Source organism: Oikopleura dioica, chromosome 1, assembly GCF_907165135.1.
Source record: "Oikopleura dioica chromosome 1, OKI2018_I68_1.0, whole genome shotgun sequence".
Lineage (NCBI taxonomy): Eukaryota > Metazoa > Chordata > Appendicularia > Copelata > Oikopleuridae > Oikopleura > Oikopleura dioica.
Genome location: NC_137291.1, coordinates 11,160,561 through 11,175,364, shown reverse-complemented (window position 1 = coordinate 11,175,364; position 14,804 = coordinate 11,160,561). Strand labels below are relative to the sequence as shown.

At 41.9% G+C, this 14,804-nt stretch overlaps 7 protein-coding genes across 8 annotated transcripts; 1 reads left to right on the top strand and 6 right to left on the bottom strand.

Moving 5' to 3' along the window:
• Positions 1-8: 8 nt before the first annotated feature.
• Positions 9-1,480, bottom strand: LOC145695672 (pre-mRNA-splicing factor Syf2-like). Its single transcript, XM_081772673.1, has 5 exons — positions 1,272-1,480; positions 603-752; positions 352-497; positions 189-311; positions 9-147 (listed from the first exon to the last, which is right to left on the bottom strand). Exons 1-5 carry the CDS (start codon positions 1,453-1,455, stop codon positions 100-102), a joined length of 651 nt encoding a protein of 216 aa, XP_081628799.1. The 5' UTR covers positions 1,456-1,480; the 3' UTR covers positions 9-99.
• Positions 1,481-1,502: 22 nt separating this feature from the next.
• Positions 1,503-2,831, bottom strand: LOC145695670 (uncharacterized). The gene is made up of 3 exons (XM_081772671.1): positions 2,580-2,831; positions 1,892-2,537; positions 1,503-1,849 (listed from the first exon to the last, which is right to left on the bottom strand). Exons 1-3 carry the CDS (start codon positions 2,790-2,792, stop codon positions 1,608-1,610), a joined length of 1,101 nt encoding a protein of 366 aa, XP_081628797.1. The 5' UTR covers positions 2,793-2,831; the 3' UTR covers positions 1,503-1,607.
• A 5-nt stretch (positions 2,832-2,836) lies between these two features.
• On the bottom strand, positions 2,837-4,966 carry LOC145695669 (uncharacterized). Its single transcript, XM_081772670.1, has 6 exons — positions 4,726-4,966; positions 3,817-4,679; positions 3,530-3,776; positions 3,309-3,486; positions 3,115-3,262; positions 2,837-3,071 (listed from the first exon to the last, which is right to left on the bottom strand). The coding sequence occupies exons 1-6, from the start codon at positions 4,926-4,928 to the stop codon at positions 2,971-2,973; spliced, it is 1,740 nt and encodes a 579-aa protein (XP_081628796.1). The 5' UTR covers positions 4,929-4,966; the 3' UTR covers positions 2,837-2,970.
• LOC145712121 (uncharacterized) lies at positions 4,866-6,752 on the top strand. The gene is made up of 7 exons (XM_081789808.1): positions 4,866-5,565; positions 5,609-5,769; positions 5,813-6,022; positions 6,068-6,301; positions 6,345-6,461; positions 6,503-6,628; positions 6,694-6,752. Exons 1-7 carry the CDS (start codon positions 5,411-5,413, stop codon positions 6,750-6,752), a joined length of 1,062 nt encoding a protein of 353 aa, XP_081645934.1. The 5' UTR covers positions 4,866-5,410.
• Positions 6,661-9,248, bottom strand: LOC145695668 (histone-lysine N-methyltransferase EZH2-like). The gene is made up of 8 exons (XM_081772668.1): positions 8,998-9,248; positions 8,131-8,954; positions 7,945-8,088; positions 7,746-7,866; positions 7,515-7,703; positions 7,292-7,473; positions 7,094-7,246; positions 6,661-7,052 (listed from the first exon to the last, which is right to left on the bottom strand). Exons 1-8 carry the CDS (start codon positions 9,191-9,193, stop codon positions 6,858-6,860), a joined length of 2,004 nt encoding a protein of 667 aa, XP_081628794.1. The 5' UTR covers positions 9,194-9,248; the 3' UTR covers positions 6,661-6,857.
• A 97-nt stretch (positions 9,249-9,345) lies between these two features.
• LOC145702550 (uncharacterized) lies at positions 9,346-11,032 on the bottom strand. Of its 2 annotated transcripts, none has more exons than XM_081779789.1 (8): positions 10,881-11,032; positions 10,561-10,606; positions 10,374-10,517; positions 10,252-10,332; positions 10,116-10,208; positions 9,965-10,069; positions 9,760-9,923; positions 9,346-9,716 (listed from the first exon to the last, which is right to left on the bottom strand). In XM_081779789.1, exons 1-8 carry the CDS (start codon positions 10,941-10,943, stop codon positions 9,594-9,596), a joined length of 819 nt encoding a protein of 272 aa, XP_081635915.1. In that variant the 5' UTR covers positions 10,944-11,032; the 3' UTR covers positions 9,346-9,593. The 2 variants fall into 2 exon arrangements, with proteins under 2 accessions (XP_081635915.1, XP_081635923.1); XM_081779797.1 differs by having other exon boundaries at positions 10,561-10,600.
• Positions 11,033-11,071: 39 nt separating this feature from the next.
• LOC145703761 (uncharacterized) lies at positions 11,072-14,702 on the bottom strand. Its single transcript, XM_081781154.1, has 9 exons — positions 14,033-14,702; positions 13,659-13,835; positions 12,768-13,026; positions 12,431-12,671; positions 12,185-12,267; positions 11,982-12,139; positions 11,864-11,931; positions 11,676-11,821; positions 11,072-11,632 (listed from the first exon to the last, which is right to left on the bottom strand). Exons 1-9 carry the CDS (start codon positions 14,598-14,600, stop codon positions 11,545-11,547), a joined length of 1,788 nt encoding a protein of 595 aa, XP_081637280.1. The 5' UTR covers positions 14,601-14,702; the 3' UTR covers positions 11,072-11,544.
• Between the last annotated feature and the right edge of the window lie 102 nt (positions 14,703-14,804).

Genomic DNA, 14,804 nt, shown 5'->3' with positions numbered 1-14,804 from the left:
TGGAGATGTTGACGATAATCTTTGGTTAAAATTGGGTTAGGAGAAAAGACAGATTTGAAAAACGGATGGACAGAGAAAAGGAGACGATTTTTGGCGTTTTTAGATGGCAGTTCCACGCTCCAAGTTTTGCTTGATCTCTTGTGTGTACTAAAAATGATGATAAAGCTTCGTCTCAAGAAAAGCCTTACCTTGGAGTAGCTACGGTCAATTTTCTCGTTGAATTTTCTGTTTCGCTCGTTGATGTAAGTAATGTCCTTGTCTTCGTCGTGCATGCGTCGTCTGTGGAAGTTCTTTCTCTTCTCGATTTGTGCCTGAATCGGTTAAAATGATGGTTTTTCGTTGATTGAGTACCTTGACAACATTGACGAGTCTCGATTTTGCTTCTTCAGAGTCCTTGAGTCTTCCTGGAAGAATGGAAGCTGTGGAAAGTCCGGCGTAGAAGTCATCCCCATATTCTTGCTTTTCTTGCTCGTACTTTTCCATATCCACTTTGAAGTCTAAACATGACTTTTAGACAGATTCCAATCAACATTATTGCCGTTTCCAGACATGAGAACATGAATGCGAGACGGCCAAAATATGACGAAAGCTTGTATAATTACCCCGTGTGAGTCTATTATATTGTCTTGCAGTATTATCTTCCCAGGAGATGAAGCCGGGGTCCGGGTTCTTCGTGCGTTTGCGTTTCGCATCTTTTCTCTCCAAATCCAGCGCTGTTTTGTTCAGCATCTTCGCACGCTCGTAATTGCCACCTTGAAAAAACGAACTTGTTAGTCACACAAATCTTTGTCATAAAACAATCTATACAAGATTCTTGCTACACTATAGTAGATTGTGGCCCACATTGTGGGCTGAAAATTTGATATAAAAGTTGATTTTTCAACACTGCTTTCGGGGACGTCTGGCTTGGTGGACCAGGACGTGGCAAGGGCATGAATGCTCACGATTAATCCGTGAATCTTGTTCGAATCCCGACCCAGACTTGGCGTTGAAGCATAACTTCTCGTTCAAACTTTAGGAGACACTGTCCAAAATCATAGCCCTTGTATCCTCGAGGACGCAGGGCTAGAAGACACAGACTCACTCTACAGTGTCGAATCGACACAATAAAAACCGCAAATGACGATGAGCTTCACCAGCTCGGGAGGTTCTTTCGGGTCCCCAAATGGAGGGACAAAGGGTTATTACACAGCCTGGACAGCTGTGGAAAATCTAGGGAGTCCCACCGCCGCCCGAAAGTTTTGATTTTTCAAAATCTATTAAAAAATTACCTGCTGCTTCGATTTCTTTCTTTCGTTCAATTTCAGAAAGTTCATATTGAGCTCGCTCTTTCTTTGCTTCGAAGTTAGCCGGTAGTTTCGCGACGCGATCCTCCTCAACAACATCCCTGTGATTCGCAGTCTTTGCTTCCATGCGCTTTCTTTTGAGAGCTGCGAGTCTTGCTTTTGCGTCCATTTCGATCAATTTCTTAACTGTCGACTTTTAGTGTCGAAGAATCAGAGTGATAGAAAAAATACTTTATTTAGAAGGCATAAATGATCGAAATTTATTTTATGATACAGAAATAACGAAGAATAACTGACTAAAAGACAGTGATGAGCCGAAAGTTAACTAACTTTGTCCTTGGACTGTGCCGGACTGCTTAGACTTGAAAACGAAAATGAGCTCAACATTAAAGCTTCCGATCGCTTCTTTTGTAGACTGCAGAAACCATCAGTAGATTCGATGAAGAAGGTGCGATTACGTAAAATGTGCCTCACTTGGGCGATTTCGCCGCGCTTTTCGGACATAATTTGATCGTTTCGCGTATTTTCGCGGGAGTAGAAATCCGCCTGCTTCTCCTTCTTATCTAAAACAGCCATTTAACAAACATTTTAACAGAGAAACTTACTGTAGATAAGCTCTTGCATTCTGGAAGGAATAGACTCGTTCACGAATTTTTGGCTTTGACGAAGGACTGTTTCATTATCCGGAGCGGAGTTCTCCGGCAGTTGCTTTACTAAACGATGTCGTCTTTCCAGCTGTTGAATTTTCAATCTTTTCGATGAATATGTCCTTTCAATTTCTTGTTCACGCTGTTTCTGCTTTTCTTGCTCTTCCGGGCTTGGCTTTATCGAAAGAGGGTCGAGAAGGACGGAGGAAGGGATAGGGGCGGGAAGATTTTTCAAAGAGCTTTTCAGGGGATGTATTAGTTCGTCCAATTTCGATTGATCAGAGGATTCTGTCTTTTGGATGTGAGTTTCGACTGATTGAACATTTGGCGATGGAATAGTTTTTGACGATGATGATGTGGATATGTTTGATGAGTAAAGAGAGGAGTTAATGCGCTGAGGACTTTCACTTTTTCTTGATGACTTTGATTTTCTATGTTTGTTGTGTTTGCGCTTTTTGGAGGGCGGGGAGGCGCGGGAGTATCTAGTTGACCCGACTGGCGTGGATTGAGCGGGATGAGCAGCAGGGACGTCTTGAGATGAGCTGTCGGTGGAAAGGGAGGGCGAATCTTTCAGAATTTTTCGCGAGGCACCAATACTGTCAGCCTAGATGGATGCTTTAATAAGGGAAAGGGAAGGTTCGCTTACAATTTGATCATTCCAGTCTGGCGGCTTTTTCCACGTCGTCTCTTTCGTTCTTATGTTCAAGTAGTACTTTTTGTCTTTGGTCTTGCTCTTGACCTCGCACCACTCGCCGCATTTGCGCTCCACGCGGGATGGAAGCTTCATTTTTATGGGCGGATGCTCCTGTCTGCTTTTACTCGGGCCAACTTTTTCGTCGATCCGTGCCATCGCTAACATTACATCCGCCTCTGAACAGTTGGTAATGGAAGATGAGCTTTGTGATCCTATTTTTGTTTATGGAATGGAAAAGTGAAAACTGCTGGGGCAGTGGATAAATGTGAATATTTTTCTTTTGATAAAGGGAATGTGAGAGTGTTTGTGTGTTTCAAACACAGTGTTTGTATAAGAACTTTTCTTAGTCAAAGTTTTTTCTAGTGATGAACTCGTGAATCTCTTCGTTGCGTTTGACGCGCGTCTGGATGACGCTCATCTCTTCCTCGAAGATACTTTGAACAACTAAACAGACGTGTATAAATGATGGAAAGAGAGTCTAGAGTACTTTTGAATTGAGTGTCGGCTGTGTTCTTCTTGTCGTTAGCCGATTCGAGGAAGTCAATGATCGTTCGTTCTTCCTCATCTCCGTAGTTGGCATTCTCGTCATTTTCTTTGACATCTTGAAGTTTTCTTTCAAGATCTATCCTGTCACTCTAAAGGTCACTTGTTACTTCATCGTCGAATAATCAAACCCGTTACCTGAAGAGTTTCTATGTCTTCACTGATGCTCATTACATTTTCTCGCCTCTTTCCAATTCGGCTTTTCATATGAGCATTTTCTTCCTCGACTCTATTTAACTCCGCCTTGCTCTTTTGGAATCTTGACTCGAACTGGGTCTTTACCAGGTCGTGATCATCCTGCTCCTCTTGAATTCGCCTAGACACAGATAGAAAAAGAACAAGGAAAAAGATATAAATACTTTTCTAGCTCATCATTTTCAAAGTTCAGGACGTCTGTCTCACTTCTCAACGAGCTAATTTGCTTGTGGCAAAGTTGATCCGCTTCGCCGATGAGCTTTTGTTTTTCTTCAAGCATAGATAAGTTTTTCGCCGAGATGGAAGATGGGATTTTGAATTTTTCGGAAAATTCGCGAAGTGAATTTGCGGCTGTGTTGTAATTGATCAAAATGTCGGCAGCAGTTGCTCGTTCACGGCTTATTTTAACCTCTGAAATAAGTTGAAGAACAGTTTAGGGAACGAAAATTACCAATTATTCCGAGATCTTGTCGTTGAGCCGCCACTGTTTCTTGCCACTTTTGATCCTCTTCAACGAGCGCGTTGTATCGGTTCTTCTTTTCAATGGCCGTCTCTTGATCTCCGATTCGTTCCCGGAGTTCTGCGTTGTCTTTTTTGAGTTGTTCGATCATTTCTTTTTGCTTCGTTTCTTCTTCGCGCAGCGTTTTGATCTCTGCAGCGCCCTTTTCGACGTGGTACTTGCTTAGATTCAGGAATTTTGTCGAGTCTTCGATCGCTTTTGTCAAATCTACCAAGTCGTTTTCGTAGCATCGTTTCGCATTTTTAAAGTCTTTTAGTTCTAGCTCTGCTTCTTCCATGCGCCTGTAAGCATCATCAATGTCGATCTCTTCAAGAGCTAACTGCTCTTGTTTCGACTTGGCTACCTCATTTGTCACATCATCGGTGATATCGTCGATGTCGCCTTCTCCAGCAGCATATCTCGCGTATCCTTCGAAAATTGGGATGATTTCCTCAATATCCGCTGTATCTTGAGCGGCATTTTCCGCTGCCTGTTGAATTCCAATCAAGTCAATCAGCCAGTCCAAAACTCCAATCGCAGTCGGAAAGGTCTGCTTCGTCAAGTTCACAAAGCTTGATTTCACCAATTTAAATGGATAATCAACTGCACGCATAGTCTCAACGATGAGCTCTGCTGGTTTCACTTTACCAAAGCTCATCAAATAATTTGGGCCGAGAATAATTCGGACAAATGTTGAGAAGATTTCATGGAACAAGCCGGTTGTCATGTTGGAAAGTTCTTTGAGCGATACTTCGCGGAAGTTGATTTCGTTGATGAGAAAGTTTTGAAGCTTTTCGACGACTTCTTTCTGATTTCTAAAATAAGGAGATATTAGAATTGGCGGGCTAGGAATATGCTTACGCTTTCTTTGCAAGATCTCGTGGATCATTCGACGAGTGCGTTTTTGGGCGTTTGATCGTCGATTGACCTCCAGCAATGCTCAACCTGTAGCTATCCGCAGTGAGGCTATCTCTTGGTTGCCTACCGCCACTACTTGGAAATTCGGATTTGCGAACAGTCGTCAAGCGACGATGACCATCCATTTCCGATTTACGCGAAAACATTTGATTGAATTATCAGTCTTAAAATTCAAGTCTTTAATTTCAAGAATAAATAAAAACGTGACTGCATAGCCGGAACAGGTGCGCTGGAGATGGGAAATGTTTGGCTTTCATATATCAAAAATGAATTTTCAAAAGCCCTAGCGCTCTTTGATTGCTCTGTATGAATGGTTTTACATTTTTGTCAATCGAGTAAAATATTTGACTTCGGCATAATTCGTTTTTCGGAATCTTGGTTTATCGAAGAGAGACCACTGCCTGATATGAGAGGGATGTTATCAATTGCTCGAATATTTCTACTAATAGAAGTTGTCTTAGCTGATCAGTGCCAAAAAGAAATGGGTTAAGATAATTTCCTCTGTCAAAATTCGAAACTCGGCCCTAACCCAAAGATAGATTTTATTGACTTTCTTGGAGAAAAATCTAACTGCCCATATGACAAGAAGACAGTTTCTGTATTTTCAAGAAATGCAACAACCTGTATTATGGAAGAAGAGTGCGTGGACTACTGGAAACTAAAGAGCTCGAAGAAATGCAGAGAAATATATTTCACTGACGTTTCGTCAAAAAGAAACGATTTTTATATGAAATTAAAAGAGCAGAATCAAAACATCAAGAAGCTTGACAAAATTTCAAAGGGGTAAAGTCTCAAACAACTCGATTTTGTTAAAAGATGATTTCAGTTATTTGAAAAATTCGATTCTTATCTTGGCCTTCGACGAGGGCAGTTATTTGGAACACATTTGTGGTCAACTCAAAAGCATCGAAGTCCTTCCAATCTTCCCAAAAACAATGAAGAGAAAACTGCCTTCAGAAATTTCCAATAAAGAAAGTCTGATTGTTCGTAAGTATTTACGAATACATAAAACAATATTCATCATTTTTAGATTCCGAAACGTCTGGCTTAGCTGTTCATGTGGATCGTCTGGCGAGACATTTGGCCGGCTGCCCGGAAATGTGTCAGAAGCGTTGCATTAGGGAGCCAGGCTTTCAGGCACCGCAGGTTTGCACGAGGAACGATGTTCAAATTGGCAGAAATCGCAAGTGCTGCGGCCCGACAGGCCCAGATGGACAAACAGGGCCTCGTGGTGAACTCGGTAAATATAATAAATTAATATCGCCATTTTAAACATCCGTTTTAGGACCGGAAGGATGCCAGGGAGAGCCTGGAGAATTTGGGGAAAATGGCGAAGACGGCCCGAAGGGTTTCCCTGGTCTCCGAGGAGAACCTGGAATTCGAGGAAGATCTGGCCCCTCAGGAACTCCTGGAGTAGATGGATACCCGGGCATTCCAGGGGAAGTTGGCCCGGACGGACCGGAAGGAAACGCAGGAGAACCTGGAACTGCTGGCTACAAAGGCTTTAAAGGCCCTCAAGGTACGAAAAAATATTTTCCTAGAAAGGATAACAGATTTCTAAGGACCTCAAGGGCCACCAGGACCTCCAGGAGAAGTTGGTGATAAGGGAGATAAAGGTTATCCTGGTGATATGGGCGCTTATGGCCCACCTGGTGGTGATGCTACTCCTTGGCATGAAGGTAAGATCCTTCCATGAAGTTTTGAAGTTCATACATTCCAGTGGATGAAGAAACAAAACAACGACTTTTTGAAGAAGCCTTGACAGACCTGCTTGAAAACGACTACGAAGTTAAAATGCACCTGAAACATATTGTCCAATACTTGCCACGCGAGAAATACTGCGACTGTAAAAATAATTTCTTTTGAATTAAAAAAAAATGAGACCTGTTTCAATATTCAAGTAATATTCAGTTTTTGGAATGATCGATGGCAGCAAAATTAAGGTCAGAAAAAGGAAAAAAGACGAGTGAAAGAAATACAGAAATAGGTAAAGAAAGTGGACTTGAAAATATAAAGAACGAGAACGGTAGAATTGTGCTTCAGTGGAAAAGATATAGTATCTTTTTTAATCGTTTCTAGGTCAGTTGCCTTTCAATACCAACATATTTGATCGCGTCGGATGTTGAGTATCTATAGTCAAAGAAGAGCTCTTCGCCCTTTCGAATGTCCGTTTTGGCGAAAATTCCGATTCTATGATCCCCATTCACTCGGATGATCTTTGTGGCTGCGTTCGGATTCATAGAATGATTCGCGAATCGAATCTTGTTTCCCTTATCGAAAGTTAAATCGTGCTCTGAGCCTTTGATCTTACTTTTCTAGTCGCGTCAATGCAGAAAGAAGAGTTCAAATCGAACAAAAAGCTCGACTTGTGTTTATCGTAAACTTTTCCTCTTCGATCTGCCTCTTCTTGGCTGATTAGTTCGCCACAGTAGTCGGAAATGTAAGTGTTCTTCTTGATGTCATTCTAGTTGTAAGAGTGTAAAAGAAAATAGTGGCTTGAATAACAAACCTTCGCGAAACATCCCCATCCAGCAATGTCCGATGGGGCCATTAGAAGATGCTGATGTAGACCTCTTTGCATTTTTATGTTGTTGCATCGAATTTCGTCGAAATCTTTTGAAAAGTCATCCGCGCCGCAGAGCTTGCAAAGATCAGGATCACACTCTCGTCTGGCGACATAACAAGGGCAAACTTAACTCAAGTTCGAGAGTGCTTTTAGGCTGATATCTTACGATTGGTGTTGCACTGGCCTTTACAATTGCATCCACTGAAACGATTCCGACAGTCAGGGGGACAGGGACAGAACTTTTCGCAGTAGTTTCCTTTTTGATGGCAAAGGCAAGTGTCTTCCTTACACGGTTCATTTGGATGATCACAAGGCTCGTAATTGTGCATGTTGTGGAGGCTAACATCCTTACGAACTAAAAGAAGATATAAAGAATCGATTTCTTGAGAGAATTCACCAATAGTTTTCCGCTTGCCATGCGACACTGGTTTCTTCCTATTCGGAGTTTTGTGAACTATAGATTCATCAAGTGCAGAAGTCGAGACATATGAATCATCAAACGCAATTTTGGCGAAGATCTAAGGAAATTTCGAGTCAAAAGATCCGCTTAGATAACTATAGATTGCTGACAATATACTTTTATAAATTAAACATACGCTTTTGCAACTCTTTTCGCCCATACATGAAGATATACTGCACAAGTTTCCCTGGTATATTTCCAGAAGCGTTCTTACTAAAACGCTTTCCGACTGCGTCCACTTTTCTTCTTCGAACAGTTTTTGTACTTCATCCGGCAGCGGCTAGAATAAATAATGAGGGTTTGCGCTATTTAGAGCTAAAACCTTGTTTTCAAATCCATCTCGAGACGTTTCCGGGCTGGCGAGAAGTTCAACATCCTCTTGAACAGCTTTTTTTGATTTCTTATTGAGTTTTGGCTTGAACTTTTTGACTTTGAAAATTTGCTCGATCTTTTCTCGTCCTCCATCGAGATTCAAGAAGCAGTTTTCCGAGCATGGATTCAGCGGCACTCTTGGCATGTCGAGTTTACGCTTGAGAACGTACGTTCTCGCTGGCGGTTTGGATTGGAAGGTGTGGTACATACAATCGTAACGGTAGCAGCGCGGACAAACAAGTTCGTGAAAGGAATTTAGACACTTGTCCCGTTTCTGCGACTCCCAGACTGCGCTAGGATCGTCGATCGACGGCAGCTTTGTTGAATGATCGTTTTCGACAGACTTGTTCAAATTTGATTCGTTCCACTTGTCGCGTATCGATTCTGCAGTTCCTCGATCAGCCAGTAAACAGCTGATAGCGTCAAAGATTTCTTGACAAGGTTCTTCTGCGTTAGGATCTTTTTCTTTCTCAATACTGAAGAGATGATCGACCAGCTCGTGGATAGTCTCATCGCCGCCTCCACAGTGCATTTTTCGCTGATGCATGTTTATCAAATCATCGAGAAAGCCCCGTTCATGTTCGACAATGTCATCACCCATGTAGGGAATGTTTTGAAGGACTTTGACATCGTCACAGGCGATATTCTTGTGGGATGGCATGTATTGGAAGCTTGTTGGAAGATTGGGAATCATCGGTAAAGTGTGCGTAAGGACTTCGTGCTTTTTTGAAGAAAGGGTCTCGCGAAAGCTCGATATTTTCGTGTTCAATCGAACTAAACAAAGAGCTAGTAAACTTGTCTCGAAGATAACTTGTACCTCTGTAATTATATTGAGGTTGTTCATCTGAAGGGTCAATAACTTCATTTTCATCCATTTGCCGCTGCTTAACAAATAGTTTTTTCGTCTTTTCGCGGTTCTTCGCCCAGCGATTGCGAATTCGATCTTGTTGAGAGGTGCTGATTTTTGATTGCACTCGTAAGAGCTCATTGCCCGCGATTTTCTTCCAGTTCATTTTTTGAACTTTCAGATGCGCGGAATTCTCGGGCTCTGTCCTTTCTTCCGACTCCATTCTATACAGTTTCATTGAAACTATCTTTTGATCCCGTTTTTATGCATGCTTGTAAACTGCTGTTATACCCTGCAAATGAAACACTGAAGTTTTAAAATAGATATTTATTTGTGTGAACATTGTTTTCCTTGTCAATGGCAGAGTAAAGAAAACAAATGAATTTTGCTAGGAGATAATTGAAGAATAGTCATTATCTTACTGTATGGGAATGTAACAGTATGACAAATTGTTGAAGTGAATAAATGGAGTGGCTGTCTGATGCGCGGCGAGAGAAAAATAATGAAATTTAAACATAGTACTTTATGGCAATGGGTTCCGTACGTTAGTACTATTTTATGCACATCTACTCGACAGAGATGAGTTCAGGAGCTTGAAGGTGAGCGTTAGGAACGGCTGGGGCAGCTTGAACCTTTTCAGTAGTGGGAGCGTGAGCTTCTTCTTCCTTTTTAGCACCTTCGGTTTTGCGCTAAAATTGTTTTCTTTACATGATTAGATGATATCTCAGTTACCTCGTTCTTTCCTCCCTTTCGGGGATTTCGAGCTCGCTTGTCAAACTTTCGTCGGCGGCGCTCTGGTCGCTCTCGACGTTCGTTGTTGTTGGAGTCACGTGGCTCCCGAGGAGTTTTCTCCTCTTCAGAGGAAGTAAGTTCTTCTCCTTCGCCATCTTTCTTGCCTGGAAAGAATGATACAGACGCATTTCAAGAAAGGACTTACGATTATTTGGCTCTCGTCGGGTACCTCGTCGGAATCGGGGATTGAAAGGAGCGAGCTCCAATCCACCAGGGGAAGAAACTGCAATTGCTTCGGGCCCTTTCTTTCCTAAAATATCATTGAAGACGTTTATACATTTCAAGTGGATTTTTACCTTCTGCAACATCGAATTCAACTTCCTCGCCGCCTTTGAGGAACAAGCTGAAGCGGTGTCGGCGGCCAGATCCGACAACGCCGGATTGGTGGACTAAATTTCGCTGCAAAGATAGAAAGGATGGGTTTGAACTTACGAAAGACATCGGCTCCTTCATCGTCGCGTTCAATGAATCCAAATCCTCTGGAAACGTTGAACCATTTTACTTTACCGGTCACTAAAGAATCTTTTAGCCACAGAAAATTTAAATACCAGTACCTCCTCGGGTGAGGATGTGTTTTTTCTTGTAAACGCGCTCGCGTTTGGGCTTGGCTTCAGCTTCAGGAGCAGCAGTAGATCCTTCTTCAGCCTTTTCGGGGACCTCTTGCTGGGCGTTTTCAGCGGCAGGGGTGATTTTCGTGACTATATCCCTTATTAAGTCGCCTTTTCTAGAGAGTGTGTTTACCTTTGAGGGCATCAGCGAGTTCGTCGACGGCAGTTGGCTTCTGGGGCTGAAGATTATATTTTTCTTGGATCGAAGCGATAAAATCGCCTCTTTCAAAGGTCTCTTCGACTTGTTTTGACTCTTGTGCACCCATTAGAATCATAAAAGCCTCTTATTTTGAACAACAAACTGATTTACACGAAAAAGTTCTCGGATAAAAACATAAAATTTGTTCTAGCGGTGCTCTAGAAGCGAAACAATATGACACGAAATATAATATTTCAAATATTCAAAAGATTTCGAAAAAAACCTCGTTATTTGAGTTTTCGCCATCAATTTACCTCGTTTGAGCAAACCGGTGCATCACCACTGGCGGTTTTTGCCTCGGCCGTAGCTTCGCTCATCCTTTTTTGTCGATTTTTTACTTAGAGTGGTCGAAAATCTCGATTTTTACGAATGAGCGTTCTCGGGGAAAAAGCAAAAGCGCGGTCCCTGATCTAGAATTTTCGTGGTTAATTCAACATTTCAAAAGTGTTAGGTAATTTTCACAGGCCATCGTGAAATTGAATTCGTGAAACGTAAGAAAGGTCGTTTTTAATAAGTTGGGAAGAACATATGATGAAAGAAATTTCAAGATGTTTCGAACAAAAAAGTGGTGAAATGGAATGAAAGTTACTGAATCAAATGGGGAATTGATGCGAATTAAGAACGAAAGAAATTGCTTTTTGGGAAGGAAATTGAACATAGGCTGGCTTTCATACAATTGTCGACTAGACATGGAGCAGAGCATGCCAACAGTTTTTAGAACGAATGAGTGCCAGAAATGCTTTATCGGGTAAATCAAGGCGGTAAAGTCGGGATATAAAAAGGTCAGAAAACGAAGCGAAGAAAATTGTTTACTGGTTGAGAATATTTCTTGGGAGGTAAATCCACAGTGAGGAAGGTGTATCTTTATATAACGAAGACGAAAGGTATTGAACTTTTATAAACAGAAAGAAACTCGGTTTACTTCTTCGAAGGCGGTTTTATCCTCGGCCACATGCCAAGGTAGTTTCGCGGTACGTATCCTTCTCTTCCAGTGTCGGAGTGGCGGCTAGGATGAAGATAATTTTCAAAATAAACGAATGGGGGAATACCTCCACCACCATTTGTCTTCGTCACTATCTCCTCTACGTTTAACGTAGAGAAGATCTCCTTCTTTGAAAGATAGTTCATCTGAGCTTTCAGCGTCGTAGTCGAAAAGAGCATAAACTGATGCTTTATTCACGACACCAAGTTTTTCCTGAAAATGTTTAGCATATTAAAATCAAGAAAGAAAGATCACCTGTGTTCCGTAAAGATACTCGGTACAATTGACGTACCCTTCATCCAGTTCTTCACATTTTTCTGCGGCTGAAAAAAGAAAACTAGCTTAGACAAGTGTTGAATGGTTGTGTTTTTACCAGTATCATTGTCAGGATAAGTTTCGGCAAAGATCTGGGCGCCATTTTCACACAGAAATTTGACCATTTGTAAGGAATTGCAAGAGGCAGCGCAGTGCAACGGCGTCCAACCATCCGAATCCGCCGCATTTATATCGACACCCGAGTGAACCAAGAATCTTTTGAACAAGTTAATAAAAACTAAAGCTCATTTGAGTTCGTACTTGACAACATCAAAATAACCGGCGCATACGGCATTATGAAGCGCGGTGATTCCTTCGTCATTTGCATAGCTTGGATTTGAAACCTGAAGAAATTATTGATCATAAATCTAAAACGCTGTAATTATTGAAACTCAAATCTCGTGAAATCACGTCACACAAGTTGCCACAAAAGTCACCTTGAGCTTTCTATTATTCAATTGCTTCAATAAAAAGATAAATTTTATTTGTCCCTTTCTAATTTCATACCTTTGCGATCACACTACGGACGACATCAATCTCTCCAGCAAGAGAAGCATCCAGAAGCAGTGCCAGGGGATCAAGCTCCACTCGTCTCGAACTGTTCCTTGGCGCGCCTTGTTTCTTCAAAATGCCTCTCGGCTTTTTGATCGCACTTTTCAGCTGTGGCGGGGAACGAGTGGAGTTACTGTATTTTTCATCCGGTGCGCGCTGAGGCGGTGTCGGAGGGGCATCTTGATCAGCTTTTCCGCTTTAAAATAATTGTAAAAGAAGATCGTGGGTCAAGATAGAAATTGATGAAAGAGCAAAAACTTTCGACAAAAATTCAAACAAGCAGCGCTCTTACCCCCTTGATGGTGAAGATTTAGGAGCTTCCTGCTTGATTTGATTTTCGCTCTCGGAGCTCTGACTTGATTGCTCAGCTTCCTCTTCAAGAGGAATGTTCCGTGGGTCGCGAAAGAGCGGATCAGAGGTCTTGTACAATTGTTGATAGTAGTTGTTGCCTTCTGCTTCCGAGAAGGAGGAGCGCTTTTTCAGTGGTCGCGGGGTATTCGCGTATCGTTTTCGCCACTCATCGAAGACGTTCTTATCGCCTCCTGGAGACACTAGAATTTATAGCTAGTCATAAAGTCAAAGACCGTAGTTGAATTTTGTTCGAGTTAATGTCTGATTCTGCTTGAGAGTTAGAGCTGTAAAATATGAATGGGAATTTTACATGATTTGCTTACAATTAAAAATGTACCTGCCGAAGATTTCGATGAAAAAATTACTAGAATTTATTGATAAACCTCTTTTTGTTTAATAAAATGCTGGAAAAGCCCCTTACCTTGACTGACGAGAGGTTTACTCGAAGCTTTCTTGATAATTTCCCACCTGGCCTTGCTCTTGTCCATTCCGAACCTTTTCTGTTTCCTCTTTATCAATGCAATTTCTTGCTGTAAGTTGCTTATCTCGCATATTGCTTGGAATACTGTCGCCATATTTTCTCTAGATATTAAAAATATGCTTCAATTCATGAATGGTCTGTGTTTCAGTCTGCGTTGAATAAATTTAAAGCAAGCGCCTCCTTGTGGCACTCTGCGCTGGACAATCCTATTCATTTTATTGTTTGCAATTCAATTGCCTGTTTCTCTAATACAGAGTTGAAAAAGCCACGGATATATGCGTAAATTTGCGTTTTTCGATGAATGTGTGCACGGGACGAATGTTTTTGCTGCCAAAAATAAAATACACTTACCGGGCTTTTTTATGCCTAGTTTTCCTCGTGACGCTTGTCCAGGCAGGGAGCGCCTGGATAGAGCTTCAGTGTAGCTTGGTGGCGGTGGACGAGGCTTTTCTTCGGAAGGATTACGGTACTGGAAAAGCGAGTTGCCCGGTGCCAAAGACGATGATTTTGATTTGGAGTCTTTTTGGTCTTGAATAATAAATTTAAATAAAAAAATCAACTTTGATGCGCCTTCACAAGTCACGTTTCTTTATGAAAGGTTACGTTTATTGATTCATTGATGTAAACTTTTTTTGATCTACGAGGGACTCGTTGTCACTTCTGACTCCTAGAGCTTTCTGTTTAAAGAAGATGACAGTTCCAAGGGCTTGTAATTTTTTCCTTACCTTGACGCGTGAGAATTTCACTGATAGGCCTCTGCCCTCGCTTCTTCCGATCAGCATCATCAGGCGCAATTTCCGTCCTTGAAGTGATATTATTCAGCACTTGCGCCTTTTGCGGCAATCCGTCAATTTTTGAACCGATTTTATTTTGCGTTGAATTGACGAGGGGCTCAACTGCAGCTACATTCGTGTATTTTTGCTGATTCTGGCTTCCCTTCGTTTGAGCTGCTCGTTTTTTGTTGATTCTATCTGCAAGTTCGAGGATTTTCATGTCTAATTCTTGGGACTCTTCTTGTTTCTTTCGAAGAAGATCCCGCTGCGCTTGAAGCCGCTGGGATTGATCATTATTCAAGTTGTGAAGAGCATTCAATTCTCTGTTTAGCTTGTTCACTTCTTCCGCCCCGTTTGTCGCTGTCGATGTTTTGCGCAAATCGCCAAGCACACTTGTTAGTTGCTCTACTTTCTGCATCGACATGTTGAGTTCACGCTGTTTTGCTTCAAGCAGATTTCGGACTGAGTCTAGCTCAGCTGATAATAAAGCCGTGTTTTGCTCAGGCCCAACACGCAGCATTCTAAGTCGATCTTCTTGTTCACCTACTTTTTCGCGCAATTTTCGCAGATGATCCGCATCTTTACTTTGCTTAGACGGGATGATTAGTGCTCGCAACCAGGGCTGGATAATTTGAAATCAACACAAATTTTAACACCCCAAAACGGCCCTATTGACCAATCAGGATGGCCGAATTCCCGAAATATGGGTGTTGAGATTTGTGTT

Coding starts and splice junctions, on each gene's coding strand:
- LOC145695672 (XM_081772673.1), bottom strand. CDS start 1,455: ATGGACGCAAAAGCAAGACTCGCAGCTCTCAAAAGAAAGCGCATGGAA. Junction 753..1,271: donor GAAAGAAATCGAAGCAGCAG/GTAATTTTTTAA, acceptor CGTTTTTTCAAG/GTGGCAATTACGAGCGTGCG. Junction 498..602: donor ATATAATAGACTCACACGGG/GTAATTATACAA, acceptor AGTCATGTTTAG/ACTTCAAAGTGGATATGGAA.
- LOC145695670 (XM_081772671.1), bottom strand. CDS start 2,792: ATGTTAGCGATGGCACGGATCGACGAAAAAGTTGGCCCGAGTAAAAGC. Junction 2,538..2,579: donor CAGACTGGAATGATCAAATT/GTAAGCGAACCT, acceptor GCATCCATCTAG/GCTGACAGTATTGGTGCCTC. Junction 1,850..1,891: donor AATGCAAGAGCTTATCTACA/GTAAGTTTCTCT, acceptor TGGCTGTTTTAG/ATAAGAAGGAGAAGCAGGCG.
- LOC145695669 (XM_081772670.1), bottom strand. CDS start 4,928: ATGTTTTCGCGTAAATCGGAAATGGATGGTCATCGTCGCTTGACGACT. Junction 4,680..4,725: donor CGAGATCTTGCAAAGAAAGC/GTAAGCATATTC, acceptor TCCTTATTTTAG/AAATCAGAAAGAAGTCGTCG. Junction 3,777..3,816: donor ACAAGATCTCGGAATAATTG/GTAATTTTCGTT, acceptor AACTTATTTCAG/AGGTTAAAATAAGCCGTGAA.
- LOC145712121 (XM_081789808.1), top strand. CDS start 5,411: ATGGAAGAAGAGTGCGTGGACTACTGGAAACTAAAGAGCTCGAAGAAA. Junction 6,023..6,067: donor AGGGCCTCGTGGTGAACTCG/GTAAATATAATA, acceptor CATCCGTTTTAG/GACCGGAAGGATGCCAGGGA. Junction 6,629..6,693: donor ACGCGAGAAATACTGCGACT/GTAAAAATAATT, acceptor AGTAATATTCAG/TTTTTGGAATGATCGATGGC.
- LOC145695668 (XM_081772668.1), bottom strand. CDS start 9,193: ATGAACTGGAAGAAAATCGCGGGCAATGAGCTCTTACGAGTGCAATCA. Junction 8,089..8,130: donor GAGATGGATTTGAAAACAAG/GTTTTAGCTCTA, acceptor TATTTATTCTAG/CCGCTGCCGGATGAAGTACA. Junction 7,474..7,514: donor AGGCCAGTGCAACACCAATC/GTAAGATATCAG, acceptor ACTTGAGTTAAG/TTTGCCCTTGTTATGTCGCC.
- LOC145702550 (XM_081779789.1), bottom strand. CDS start 10,943: ATGAGCGAAGCTACGGCCGAGGCAAAAACCGCCAGTGGTGATGCACCG. Junction 10,607..10,880: donor CACCGGTTTGCTCAAACGAG/GTAAATTGATGG, acceptor TATAATCTTCAG/CCCCAGAAGCCAACTGCCGT. Junction 10,333..10,373: donor ACACATCCTCACCCGAGGAG/GTACTGGTATTT, acceptor AAGATTCTTTAG/TGACCGGTAAAGTAAAATGG.
- LOC145703761 (XM_081781154.1), bottom strand. CDS start 14,600: ATGCTGCGTGTTGGGCCTGAGCAAAACACGGCTTTATTATCAGCTGAG. Junction 13,836..14,032: donor TGAAATTCTCACGCGTCAAG/GTAAGGAAAAAA, acceptor TTATTATTCAAG/ACCAAAAAGACTCCAAATCA. Junction 13,027..13,658: donor ACTAGGCATAAAAAAGCCCG/GTAAGTGTATTT, acceptor TATAAATTCTAG/TGTCTCCAGGAGGCGATAAG.